General features: G+C 43.4%; 1 protein-coding gene across 1 annotated transcript in view; it reads left to right on the top strand.

Moving 5' to 3' along the window:
- NPHP3 (nephrocystin 3) overlaps positions 1-14,750 on the top strand; it is a 191,243-nt gene extending 176,493 nt beyond the window's left edge. The window contains exons 26-29 of the mRNA XM_068121029.2: positions 3,170-3,410; positions 3,685-3,810; positions 9,899-10,014; positions 14,289-14,750. Coding sequence (XP_067977130.2) covers positions 3,170-3,410; positions 3,685-3,810; positions 9,899-10,014; positions 14,289-14,442 — 637 coding nt within the window. The 3' untranslated portion in view covers positions 14,443-14,750. The remainder of the gene's footprint in view (positions 1-3,169; positions 3,411-3,684; positions 3,811-9,898; positions 10,015-14,288) is intronic.
- The last annotated feature ends 466 nt before the right edge of the window (positions 14,751-15,216 follow it).

The following is a 15,216-nucleotide window of genomic DNA, read 5'->3' as shown; positions in this document are numbered from 1 at the left end:
CAGCCAATACCTGCAAACAATATGAGTAAGACCCCTGGCACAGTGGAAATGTCGTTCTGTGGGCTATCAAGGAAAAATATATACCTGCTAGTGATCCACTCGCTCCATTATATAGCTCTTGCAACCCGACTGGATACTCCCTGGCGTGAGATTCTTCCACTTCCTTCGACGGTTCATCCACGTTGGGATTCACTCTATCTCTACCCAACGCCAAGAATGATGGCAGACTTAAGTTGGAGGTTGCTACATGGTGCACTGAGCTCTGGATCTATGATGCGGCACTTCACTAACGTCTCAGAGGATTGCTGCTTTTGTGGTGAAAGGGAAACTATATTTCACATATACCTTCAATGTCACCGTCTTGAACCAGTGTTCTTACTGATGAAAAATCTTCTCTTGCGCTTCTGGCTTCACTTCTCTCCAACACTTTTTATCATCGGGCACCCGGTAAAGAAACTAAGCAAGTCACGAGATCTCCTTGTTAACTTTATTTTAGCCTGTGCAAAAATGGCAATATATAAAACCAGGAAGGCAAAAATTGAGAAAGATGTGGTGGAACACAGTTCTGTATGTCTGAGGGGCTTAATACGCTCACGCATTATTTCGGAGTACAAGGCGGCAGAATATAGTAACACTGTTCAAAAGTTTAAGGAAACCTGGACTATAAATGATGCACTTTGTATGGTCTCCCCACAAGATACTTTGCTCTTATTTGTATAAATGTGTTATTTGGCATTCTTTTTGGTGTTCTTTGGCGTTCTTTTTTTGGTGTTCTTTGGCGTTCTTTTACCTTCCCCTTATCTGTCTTGGTAGTGCTTTCTCTTCAAAATGCTCTACCTTGTCTACTGTAGTTCAAACCATGGACTTGCAGAGATGAGGAATTGAGCGACATTAAACTGGGAACATATGTTTGCCTGAGCTTGCATGAGCTCTGAACGCAAATCTCTGTAACCTTTCCAACAAAAGCACTACTACTACTACTACTACTACTACTATTCATATTACAATGACTACTATTACCATTACTACTACTATTACTATCACTACTACTACTATTACTACTATAATTATCACTACTAATATTAATATTACTATTGTTACGACTATTACTACCATGCTACTATTAGTATTACTACTACTACTACTACTACTACTACTACTACTACTACTACTACTACTACTACTACTACTAGTATTACCATTACTACTACTACTACTACTACTAGTATTACCATTACTACTACTATTACTACTACTACTAATACTACTACCATACTACAATAGCCCCAATTATTCTCACCTTTTTGTGGGGCTGGTCGGGAAAAGTTTTTGGCCCAAATCTTGCATGAAACAGCTGGCTCGACTGAAGGTGGTGGGAATTTGTGATTTGTTCCAGGGTGCAGACAATAACTCGCCTACTCTTTGCCAAACACCTCGGTATCCTTCACATCCACTGATGTGAACAGATGGGACACCCAGTTTGAACGTGCACATTTTTTGACGCAGCGCCATTCCCTTCCTGCGAAGCGCCAATCCAACAGTGTGGAGTTGGGCCGGGAATCAAACTCACATCCTGTCAGAGCTGTCCCTTACAAATAACTAGTTTATAACTAGTTTATAACTAGTAAATAACTAGATTGTGGACTTTTTCCACAGTATGATTGAGTTGAGAATCGCACCGGCAAATTACTCAACGGGCAGTCTGCGGACAAGTGGTAGGATGGCTATTTTAATTACCCCAAGTGGCAGTAGGCCTACTAAAACAGCAGGCGCCATCTTGTTTGTGTAATCGTTCTATGTAAATAATATTTTCGTGATCATTTCCAAATAGATTATACACGTGTTTCAGCTGCACTGCAGAATGCAGGACAAAACTATGACTGACATTTTATCTTTCAATATTTAATGATGTCATTTATCATTATTTGATTCTCTTCCAGTGCGGCGTCACAACTTGTGTGAAAATGTGCTCTGGATGAATTATTTATGTTTTCCATTATTTTGTGCAGATTTGGGTTTCGCTCGACCTTATTGTATCCTGGTTATTATATATATACTGCGTCTGCACGTGGGAGAAATCTTATGGAATATTGTGATTCGTTTCTCAAATGGGAATTTGTGAAAAGACAACATGGAGGTACTTTGATGTTTGAAGGTGTCGCAAATAGACATTTCACTGTAATACTTAGGCTACAATTTCAGCACCAACAAAACCTCCAACGGTGCTGATTATGCTGATTATCGTTCGTAGCAGAGAATGGCCTGGGTTTTCGGAAGCGTTTGAATCATCACATGGAACGGCTGAAGGTGACTAATCCATTTGTGCCGTCGTGAATCGTGATACAGTGCAACTGAATACAGTCCAGTGAATACAGTGCAGTAAATACAGTGCAGTGAATACAGTACAATGAATACAGTGTAGTGAATAGAGTGCATTGTAGCCTATACACTGCGGTGGATACAGTGCAGTAAATACAGTGCAGTGAGTACTGTGCAGTGAATACAGTGCAGTGAATACAGTGCAGTGAATACAGTGCAGTGAATACAGTGCAGTGAATACAGTAGATACAGTGAATACAGTAGATACAGTGAATACAGTGCATTGGGTGCAGTGCAGTGACTACAGTGCAGTGAATACAGTACAGCGAATACAGTGCAGTGAATACCATGCAGTGAATACAGTAGGTACAGTGCATTGGGTGTGGTGCAGTGAATACAGTGCAGTGAATACAGTACAGTGAATACAGTGCAGTGAATACAGTACAGTGAATACAGTGCAGTGAATACAGTGCAGTGAGTACAGTGCAGTGAATACAGTACATTGCATGCAGTACAGTGAATACAGTGCAGTGAATACAGTGCAGTGAATACAGTGCAGTGAATACAGTGCAACAAACGTTGTGATGTGAATACAGTGCAGTGAATTCTAAACAGTGCAGTAATAGTAAACAATTATTGTAAATTCATAGTAAACTAGATACAGTGCAGTGAATACAGTGCAACAAACGTTGTGATGAGCGAGCGAGGGTTTTGCTGGGCCATTGTCTCGGGTACTTCTGCAATCGGAAGCACAGAAAGACCTTGGCAGGTTGCTTATCTAAAAAACCTACCTGTGCAACTACCTAGATTCTGGAATTTGTTCGTGATATTGCTTCGTGTGTGTTTTCAGGGCGGCAGAAACCTATTTCCAGCGTTCTCTGGCTGCGCGAGACCCATCGATGTGGCGGCAGCACCCAAGTTGCGCTCAGGTTCTTCACAACTTGGCTATACTTAACCAGAGCACTGGGAATACCGAACAAGCCGAGGCCTATTACATACGTGCTCTCGAAATTGCACGCCGAGCACCGATTACCCAGCATTCTATTTTGGCGCACGTGGTCAAGCACTTGTCCCAGTTTTACGTCAATGAGGTGAAATCAACAGCACACAAGGGGATTTTTTTCAGGTTGTTGGTGAAGTGATTGTAATTAGCCCCCAGTCCCTCGCCCCCCTTCCCCCACATCCCTTACCCACATCACGGATTATATTTTCTGTTAGAATTGGCACACTTGGTTGATGCTTTTTCACTCAAAGAACAATATATACCGACATGGCGAAATACCATTCATTCGGCACCTGAAGAAGCCGAGTGACAGAAACAAGAAGCCTCTTCACAAACACTTATTTGTTGATTTGTTTTCTCAGGGAAAGTTGGAGGAAGCATTCCCGTTGTTCCAGCTTGCTGTGGACGTACGCTGCAAGACTCTGGGTCCAACTCACCCCGGCGTTGCCACTGCCTTCGTCAACATTGCCGTGCTGTGCTGCCAGATGGTGAGGCCTTTATCGTGAAGCCCATTCCAGACTACGCAAGTAACTGTGGCCTGATGTGGATTGTGTAAACTGAGCATAAGGACTAGGAATTCATGTATGGCCGTTTTAGGGTTGGGTTATCCATTCAGTGGATAAATAACAAAAAGCTGCTCTTTCTGCTAAAATGCTTGCCTTTGACTCCATTCGCCTGCAGAGTATGGCATTCCATTGATGACCACTCTCATACTTCCCTCCAAGATTGGGTGAATCACACCTTGCTAGAAATTGTGCTCCCAGCCTTCGCCACATCCCCGCCCGACACTAGAGCACAGACACGGGACTCGGTGATGAGTTCCAGAGCCGACAATGCTAGAAAAAGGCAGGAGAGCAAACAGAAGAGTACAGTGGGCAGGAGAGTACAGTAGGCAGGAGAGTACAGTAGGCAGGAGAGTACAGTAGGCAGGAGAGTACAGTAGGCAGGAGAGTATAGTAGGCAGGACAGTACAGTAGGCAGGAGAGTACAGTAGGCAGGACAGTACAGCAGACAGGAGGGTACAGTAAGTTGGAGAGTACAGTAGGTAGGAGCGTACCGTAGGTAGGAGCGTACCGTAGGTAGGAGAGTACAGTAGGTAGGAGAGTACAGTAGTCAGGAGAGTACAGTAGGTGGGAGTGTACAGTAGGCAGGAGAGTACAGTAGGTAGGAGAGTACAGTAAGTAGGATAGTACAGTAGGCAGGAGAGTACAGTTGTTGCAAATTCCTCATGAAAGATTTTGTTAAGCGCTGTATTGACGGCCTGTGCATTGTTTAATGATGGTATACTTGTGATTCGCTACAGAATGAATTGCTTATAAGACAGCTTGCTGCGGCTATATGCAAGTTCTAAATATAGAGCAAGGTAAATTGCGACAAATGTTAATGTTAGAGGCAGGGCCATCTTAAGAGCATTGTAGGCCCTGGGCAAAGCAATCCACTGGGGCCCCTTCCCACCCACCCACGGGAATAAAAATGTAAACGGCCAATAAAATTAAACCTATAGATTTATTGGTACTTTCAACAAAATCAATGTTCAAACATTAAAAAAAACATGCTGTAAAGCGAGGATTAATCAACACAAACTTTTGAACAATATAACATAAGCCTTGAAAAAAAAAAAGCGAGGATTAATCAACACAAACTTTTGAACAATATAACATAAGCCTTGAAAAAAAAAAACATTTCAACATATAAATGATAATAATTGGTACACCCGTACAGACGGAGATGGAACAGTATGAATTATTTATTATTATGCAAACGTTTGCCAAATTTCTTTGCAGAGAATTGATTTATAATTGGCTTGCAGTCAATGGTCTTCAGGCTGTCATTTTCCATGCACATGAGTGAAAGTCAGTTCAAACGCTGCTGCCGCATTGTGCTGCGAAGCTGATTCTTTGTAAGCTTCAATCTTGAAAATGAACGTTCCCCTGTACAGTTAGTCACCATCATACACATGAACACTCTGAGTGCAATTTCAACATTGGGAAACACAGCTTTCAAGCTGTCCGAAATTATTTTTCTGTACAACGTATGGAGAGTCTCACAATTTTCATCAAGAACCATATAGTGCTTGAGTTGCTGGCATTCATTTAGGTCACCATAAATCAAGGTTTTTGTGATACACATTAGCCAAGTGTTCACACTTTTTGTTTAACTCATCAGAACCAATCGTTTTCAATTGACGGAAGTAGGAAAACAGATTTCCAATCCATGAATAAGCATCTGCACGTTTTGTCAGGCCAGAGTTCAGAGTCCAGAACAGGAGGGAATGTTTCCACCCTGAACTTTTCACTTTTGTTCAGAAGTATCTCTTCTTCTGATCCGTCATATGTAGTAAGACGTGCACTTCGCTTTCGCACCCGTTTCTTCACATCGCTGTAATCCGAATCTGGACACCTACTCCTGGCCTTCAGTTCATATTCACTAAATTTGTCTCTAATTTCCTGAAGATACGTTTTCAGAGACTCAAGAAGATTCATGGCAACAAGTAAGTCCACATCTTTTGACTGCAGGACCTTACTTGTTTTGCTCACTCTTTCAAGAATGTCGGTCCAAAGAATTGTCAGAAAAATCGTTTCCAGGTTCTCTATTTTCTCCCTCAATCCTTCTGCCTCTCGCCCTGTGTTCACTTTCTGGTCAGTGTCAGCTGATACCGAATCCAGTGCATGTTTAATTTTCTCGAAACCTCTATGTAGAGCATGGACAGCATCAAAATGTGACGACCATCTCGTGTCAGACAGACGCTTGACCACAATATGATATTTTCCTAAAGATGATGCCAAAACATTCCATCGATGTGTAGAAGCCGAGAAAAAGGAATACAGACGCTGAACAAAGTCAAAGAATTTTACAATCTGTAGACAACACCCTGCCGCTTTTACTCCCACTAAGTTCAGGCTGTGTCCAGCACAGGCGACATAGATGGCGAACTCATTCAGTTGACGGATCCGTGCCTGCAATCCAGTATAGCATCCAGACATATTTGAGGCATAGTCATAAGGCTAACCCCCACTCTAGCAGGGAAAATGGCCTTAAAATGCATGTTGTTGTGTTGTTGTGGTCATACGACTGACCACGGCAGTTTGATAGCGGAATTTTGTTCCCATTCAGGAAATCCACAACAGTGTCTGCGAGATTCTTTGCTCCATGAGAAAAGATGGGGATGAACTTGATGAAACGCTCCACAGGCTCACATCCTCGAATGTACCGGACGGTAAATGTCAGTTGATCAATGTGTGAGATGTCTGGAGTGGAATCCACACTTATTGAATAATACTTTGACTCTTTTATTTCTTCCAGAATAGCACAAGAACATGTTGACCCATTAATTCAATAAATTCCTCACAAATGTTTGCCGATAGATACGATGGGTTCCCCTTTCCAGCATTTCCATGCACTTTGAGATGCTCTTCCAAAAAAGGGTCAAATTCACTCAACAGCTCTAGAATACCTAAAAAGTTTCCATTTTTTGCCGACCCAATAGTTTGATTCTCTCCAAGAAATGACAAACCTCTGGAGGCAAGAAAGCGAATGACAGAAACCACACATGTCAACACTTTATGCCAGTACTCCTGCTCTGAGCGCTGATGTTCGATTAATAAAGAATCTTCACATCCAGTTTCTTTATGCCGAATCAAATATGCCATCATGCACTTGCGATGTTCTTTTCCATTTTCATGTTCTACAATAAGTTTACTGTGTTTCCAGTCATTGAATCCTGATGTAGCAAAGGGTGATTCGTTCTTGGACAATAGGCGACATCCAAAGCAGTCCAAAGAACCTTGGGATGGTGAATAGAGTAGCCATTCGCGTTTTACACACTCGCCATTCCGCAGTTCACATGTGAACACATTCTTTGATAAATACCTTGTCTGAGTTCTCCCTCCCCCGGCTCCGTCGTACACTCGGCGTGAGTTTGAAAGGTTGCAATCATGATTCTGACATGATTTCGGCCCACTACGAATCCAGTAATCCACTGCATTGGTATTCTTAATGTTCCATAGCCGGGGATCTGTCACATCTGTGACGTGAATCGCACACTCCTTTGACGTTACAGATTTGTGTATTTCCTCTTGTGGAATGTCTCCAGCAGCAGGAACAGGTAATGGTATGTCTGGAACCGGATGATTGGATGCAAGAGTGGATGTAGATGGCGATGCTGTATTTGAAGGAGCAGTACTAGTAGCAGGATCAAACCAAGATGTTAACTTTGGAAGTTTGCTCATTTTCTCCTTCTCCTCTGCAGGGCTTTTCCTTTTCTGTGCTCCACTCATTAAAGTACGCTTCATTTCTGCTCAAAGGGTTATCCACCTAGAAAAAATAGAAGTATTTTTAAATTTTATTTACAGTATACTAGCCGAAAGTACCCGGCGTTGCCTGGGTTCTTTTTGAATGAATTTACTACTATAATTCAGCTTTTACTCGCGGCCGTAGAAGAATGACTTTTATAATTCAGCTCAGCTTTTAATTGCGAAATGGGCCCATCCCGGCCGAGGTGGGCCTTGACCGGTCTCGCCACCTAGCCTATAACCTTCCCGGGGCCCATCCCAACATTTTTGGTTCTTCTTGAATGAATTTACTACTATAATTCAGCTTTTACTCGTGGCCGTAGACGATTGACTACTATAATTCAGCTCAGCTTTTAATTGCGAAATGGGCCCAGCCTGGCCGAAGCGGCCTCGACCGGCCTCACCACCTAGCCTATAACCTTCCCAGGGCCCATCCCGACATTTTTAGTTCTTTTTGAATGAATTTACTACTATAATTCAGCTTTTACTCGCGGTTGTAGACGATTGACTACTATAATTCAGCTCAGCTTTTAATTGCGAAATGGGCCCAACCTGGCCGAAGCGGTCTTGACCGGCCTCACCACCTAGCCTATAACCTTCCCAGGGCCCATCCCGACATTTTTAGTTCTTTTTGAATGAATTTACTACTATAATTCAGCTTTTACTCGCGGTTGTAGACGATTGACTACTATAATTCAGCTCAGCTTTTAATTGCGAAATGGGCCCATCCCAGCCGAAGCGGCCTCGACCGGCCTCGTCACCTAGCCTATAACCTTGCCGGGGCCCGTCCCGACATTGTTAGTTCTTTTTGAATGAATTTACTACTATAATTCAGCTTTTACTCGTGGCCGTAGAAAATTTACTACTATAATTCAGCTCAGCTTTTAATTGCGAAATGGGCCCAGCCCGGCCGAGGTGGGCCTCGACCGGTCTCGCCACCTAGCCTATAACCTTCCCGGGGCCCGTCCCGACAGATTTTGTATTAGAAGTTTCTTCCTATCTTTCACTGTTTAGGAGATTAGCGCGCGCAGACAAACAAACTAACAAACCAACAAACAAAAACTTTCTTTTATATATATATAGATTACAAATATTTATATTAACAGACAGATTGATAAACAAAAAGAGAAATGAAAAGAAAAGAATATATATATGTGCTCTCTCAGGTCTGGCCTCTGGTGAACGACACGATTAGGATAAACTCAATTCTTCATGCCCAGTGGACACTTTGACGATCATTTCGGCAAATATTGGTTGTTAATGCATTATAATTGACAACGAATTTAAACTGTACATACCTTATTACATAAGAATGGAAGATGCTCACTATTCACAATTCAAAAAAGTGACAAGACAAATAGTTGGTGCTGTGAAATGCTGATGGCGCTTGCCAGAATAAATTTGAGAGAAGTGCGTGACGTTATTCAACAAATGGCAATCGGGATTCGCAGTGAAACTTGTTTCGTATTTTACACAGTGAATAAGTGAGTGGAAATATTAATGAAATAAGGTTGATGCATGTTATACCATTTGCATATAAAATGAAATGTAATCTGCTACAGTCTTATTTCGTAACTTAAACCCAGGCCTTTCCAGCGAGAGGTCGAGTAATTATCCACTCTGCCAAGAGATCTCTCATGAACAATATGGCTGCCCCTAGAATCGTGGGGCTCCTGGGCAACTTGGGGCCACTGGGCAACTGCCCAGTGTGCCCATGCCTTAAGACGGCCCTGGCTAGAGGTTAGATTTTATAGCTTATCGAAAAATTGCTGGTATTTGGTTAAATTCTCATGGCTTCCGGATATGGAACCAGCGAGTGATTTATCAGGGGAAGGCTTTTCCTGAAGGTTTGTGGAGTGCGCATTTAGAAAACGTATTACGTGCTGAATGAGAGAGCATGGAGAGAGGGAGAAGCTCATCACTTTTCGCTTCATACAGTGCCTTGTTGGTCTAGTCATGTTAAATCAAGTTTGGACCACACTCGACTGACTCCCGGCTTGAAAGCAATCGATGACAGAGCTTTGGTTTGTGACATTTGGGGGCTCATCTGGGATTTGAACCTCGTATGCAAGACCTCTGTTTTTGCCCATTTGCCCATGTTACCGGCACACAATGGACTTCTCTAGGTTCACTATTAAAGAAAAGGAAGTATATTTCCCACAATGTTTCATGTTCGCTTAAAGCTGATGGATGGTCTGGCTTGAAAAGATCTGCTCAAAACTTACATTTGTAGACCTGGTTGCATGTGCATTGATGATATTTTTGCACAACATTGTTCATACAGAAACGATATGATGAAGCGCTGCCTTTGTACAAGCGAGCATTGGATATTTACGAGTGCAGTATGGACCCAAGGCACCCCCGCGTAGCCGAGACTTTCCACAACATGGCTGTGTTAAGGTTGGTGGAGATCCGGAAAATTGAGCTGGTCCAAGAAAGCTTTGATGAACTGAGGAATGTGTGCAATTAAGAACTTTTAATGCTCCACCACCCAAAACTGTACTCTGGGAAGGTGGTAGGATTTTTACCCATATGAACGAGTACCCACAGTGTCCGACAGCATGGTGCCCAGATATAGCGCCTTTGAGCAACGATTGGTTTAACTATAAATTGTAACCCTGAGGTTCTTCAAAGCAGGGTGTTACATCAATGAGTACACCACCCCTTGAATGGATGTCAAACCAGACACTCATAGCATTAGTTGTTGGATATTTAAGATCCCACAGTTTCTTTCATAGCGAGTAGGTGATTACATGCGGGCACTCTGGGAAGGAAGGGGAAGCTGAAGTTTTGGACATCAAACCTTCGTCGGAGGAAAACAGGCAAAGGGTTAACTCTGATAAAGGGCTAATGACTGAAATGTCAAGTTCTCTTTGCTTCCCACGGCGGTTAGCATACCTTGACTAACATCTTGTTGATTTCATCCATCATTCACAGATCGACATGAACCTTCACTACCAAGACTAGTTCTTGATTCGACAAGTACCCACAGTTATGCCCATAGCAGAGACAAACACAGAATCTAAAGGAAGCAATTTGTTTTTATTTAATCATTAGAATATATACTCAAAATTATATTGCTTGCTTGCAGGTTCTGGAGTTTGCAGGCTCTGGAGTTTGCAGGCTCTGGAGCCTGCAGGTTCTGGAGTTTGCAGGTTCTGGAGTTTGCAGGCTCTGGAGCCTGCAGGTTCTGGAGATTGCAGGTTCTGGAGATTGCAGGTTCAGGAGTTTGCAGGTTCTGGAGATTGCAGGTTCTGGAGATTGCAGGTTCTGGAGATTGCAGGTTCTGGAGATTGCAGGTTCTGGAGTTTGCAGGTTCTGGAGATTGCAGGTTCTGGAGATTGCAGGTTCAGGAGTTTGCAGGTTCTGGAGATTGCAGGTTCTGGAGATTGCAGGTTCTGGAGATTGCAGGTTCAGGAGTTTGCAGGTTCTGGAGATTGCAGGTTCTGGAGATTTTATTTTATTCTGTACTCCTTTAAGATGTCCTTCACTTGACCTCCATCTGTTGTTTCATTAACATAGCTGTCTCTAGCTATAACCAGGCTGGCTCGGCTGGATTATAATATCCTGGCTTCACCAGCAGTGGGTTTGTGCAGATGAAACTCTTTCATCCCGTATAATCCCCACTGATCCTTACCACTGGATCCTCACGACCAAAAGATGCTGCCCACAGATTCCACCCGGGGGGTGGAAGTTAATCTCTTTCGCTGTTATAATTTTACATTTCTTTATTCATAATCTGGCCATCGCGTTAAAACTAAGGCCTGAATTTTAATGGAGGCTTTGCAGGGATTGGCTTTCACTGGAACGGAGTAGAACAAAGCCGTGCCATTCTTGGATCATTTCCTTATCCTCATGAATTTTGCTACTGGGCTCATTTATGTGATGCCAGGAAGTTGGAGGTGCTCTGTTTTGTGTACTCCTTGGGTTGGTTCGTCCAGCAAGACCGCATGGAATGAGTAGGACTTGTGACCATAATTGACGCACCACGATTTGCGTGAACGATAATGTCACCTTGTCATCGAAAACGTATTGTGGCAGAGAATACTCGTCTCCACGTCAATGTTTTAAATCTGAACCGGAGAAAGGGCAGAATAATGTATGTAGATTAGGTTGGGTCAAACTTGAACCACCCACACAGGTCTGCGACTTTAGAAATCTTCAGATTAATAATCTTTTAAAAGTGTATTTGTCCTTCCTCATTTTAATTTGCTTTTTTTCACCTTTGCTATCCAAATCTGTAGAGAGAACAAGCGCTTGCTCCAATTTACAAACCTCTATGTTTAATTTTCCTTCAGCATCAACTTCTCACCCTCCATCCCCACCAATTCTAACACTTCCATTGTCACCCCCACCCAACCCCAAACCACTTCCCACCACCACTAACTGTAACATGTACAACGAGAAACCTGCATTCAGAGATTGCAGACCCTCACCAGGAATGGTTTGTGTGGTGTATTTTGTGTTGTGTTTATTAGCTGCTGTGTTTGTGTGGTTGATTGACAATGTACATTTATGTTCAATCCAATATGGCTTCAAAAACACGTTAATTATTTCATACAATTTTTGTGTAGATCATGCTCAAGAAATTTCAAACTGATCGGATTAAGTGTTCTACTTGTTTAATTATGATGTAATAATGAAGGCACCGGTAACATCATTATGAATATATGTTGTTCCCCATGGGGAGTACTTGACAATGAGCCATGTTTCAATTTTTTTCATGGAGTGGTTTTGGAGATATAAAGGTGCAAAGTTTTTCGGTTTTTCCACAATGGTGCCCGTACCAGGTGATCTATGACATCATATTATCCTTATAAAATTCTACCAGAGGAGGCGCTCCTATGGTGAACATTTATTGGCAATCAGACTAAGCCTAGTGGTTCGGGTGCCGGCTTGGGATCCTAGGATCCTGGGTTCGAATCCCGATCGATCGCTGAATTAACACCAGGGGGTTGACTCAGCCTGTCATCCTTCCGAGGTCGGCAAATGTGAGTACCAGCTTGCTGGGATGAATGATCACGGTGTGTACCCCGATTTAGAATAGGTACACCGTATCCCTGCGCATCGTAAGAGGCGACCAAGGGTTGGCGTCAGGAAGGGCATCCGGCCATAAAAACATTGCCTCAAACAGGGAACCATGATTGTCATGGGGCCCGCAAGGCTAACCCCCGCTCTAGCGGGGAAAATGGCCTTAAAACGATCATTCATTCATTCATTCAGACTAATGGTTGCAGAGAAAAGCATACTCATGTTCTGTGCGGACAAACAAACAGACAGACAGACAAACAAACAAACAAAGGGACCTAAATACAATACCCTCTCCTCCGGCGAGGGTAAAAAAGATTTAAAATATAGAGTGTGTCAGGATGATATTAATAATCGTTAATAATCAAATCCCTTCAGAAAGGTACAGTACATAAAACCGAATGGAGTTGCTCAAACGGTTAAAGCCCAGGAAGAGCTTCGATGAAGAAAGTTGGTGAAGTTGCACTGATCCCACTCCATAAGTCCACAATTTGACCAGAATACTGACCCAAGGCCTGTCAGAAAGATCAATAATGATAATATTGTTATGGTGCCAGGTTTCGGGGTATACCACGAGGGGATCTTCTCGGACTCCTCCCAAATTTCCGGCCCTGAGTCACTGATAAAACCATGGTCGGGCGGGTTGTAAGTCAACCATGAGTGCCGATTGATACTGCCAAACTTGGCAGTGTCCTCGCCCTCGCTGCTAAATGTGTTACCTTTCTGGTGGGTTGGCAATGCCAATTGGGGCACGTACCCTCGATGCGTACTATGTAATCGGGTACGGTGAAGCGGACCCGTCAAATACTCAACGGCTAAATTACGGAGCCAGCCTGTGGGCAGAGCTTCCGGTGGGACTATTTAGGCTATCACACGCTTCATCCAGTCAATAGGAAAAAAGACGAAATGGGCAGGCGGGAAACAACACGTTTACCAAGAAAGCAAATATTTACGGGCAACAATCACAGATACACATTCATACAAGCACAATAATCAATGAAAGTAAAACACAGTTATACAGTCAAAAAGTTCTTATCCCGATAGCACTTATCCAGCATAAGGCTGCACTCCAGCATAAGGAGAATAACTCCAGCATAAGGCTGCACCATAACAACATGTGAAAAAAGTGAAGGGGTGTGGCGGGCACAAGGGACAAGAATTCCGCGCACCAGCAGGTGGCGCGAACGTCCAGGCGGGGAACTGTAATGCATGCCCCGCCTATCGGCCGATCGGCCATGCCCGGGGGCAAGGCGTGGCCTCGGGACATATATGCGGGCTCTAAGCTCGAGCCCGCGCAGTGCTGAAGTGCGAGCTTTGAATAAAGACTCTTTGTTGTACCAACGCGTTGTGGCCTACCTCTCTGGCAATCGAGTCGTGTGTGCGCAGCACCACAGGGGTCTGAATACTTTCTGAATTCACTGTATGCACTGAGCTGTCCAGGCTGGATTTGAAGCTCGACCCAGTTATAAACTGCCATCCTGGTGATTCATCAATGTGTGTGCTGTCCGTTAAATGGACATTAAACTGGACGTACCGTCTGTCAGCATTAGTTGGGGAACATTAAAGATCCCACGGTGTCCTTTGAGCTGTCATTAAAGATCCCACACACACACACTTAAAACCTTCAACTGTCTTCTTCCCCACAGGTATGAGAAAGGTGATTACGAGGAAGCTGCAGTGCTCTACAAACGAGCACAAGAGATTAGGGAACAAGCACCACAAACAGTGAAAAGACCATGCAGACCTGAACTTCCAACCAACACCAGCCCCTGTAGCTCCCAACTTCATATGCTGATGTGACTGCTCTGGTGGTTCTACTGACCATACATATCACATGAACTCCATTGGAAGGTGTAAGCTCATGTTTAGTGGTCAATCACCAGCGTATTAATCTGGTGGAAGCCTGCATTGTGGTTCATTGTCTTTTTTTAGAGAATTTGCTGAATACGTAGTGTGTTCAAAAAGTATCCGACCTTTATTTTTCGTGCGTAAAAAAAAAAGAAGCTAGGGAGGCGTTGATTGGTGCACGTATGTAGGCGATCCTCATGCACACGCGTGAATTTTTTCACACCTGCAGAAGCTGTCATTCGACGGCAGACCGCCGATGAGTGAGGACATGTAAGCGAGCGCCGTCGGATTTTCGTTTTTGACAAAATGACCGAAAAACTTGAACAACGCTACTGCATCAAATTTTGTGTTTCATCAAACTTGCATCAAAACTGCAACTTGGTTTCTGGGTCGTACCCATAAACCCAGGACTCATCGCCAGTGATCACTGTGTTGAGGAAGCTGGGATCGCTGTTCACAGTCTCCAGCATGTCCTGTGCGATCTCCAAACGGAGTTGCTTCTGCTCAATCGTTAGCAGCTTTGGTACGAACTTCGCTGAGATTCTCCTGAAGCCCAAATCCTCCTTCATAATGGAATGAACGATGTTGAATCTTGCAGATCGTTTCCACTTGGGAATCGCCAAGCTTTATGTTGTGAAAATCAACCAAATCCACAACTCGTCCCATAGATAGGTTTAATTTCAATTAGATCGAAACATCATCCTGTAAAATACACCATGCAACATA

This window comes from Myxine glutinosa, chromosome 6 (genome assembly GCF_964187855.1).
Source record: "Myxine glutinosa chromosome 6, kmMyxGlut1.1, whole genome shotgun sequence".
Taxonomy (NCBI): Eukaryota; Metazoa; Chordata; class Myxini; order Myxiniformes; family Myxinidae; genus Myxine; species Myxine glutinosa.
The sequence above is the reverse complement of the archived record's forward strand: the minus strand, read 5'-3'. Positions and strand labels throughout refer to the sequence as shown.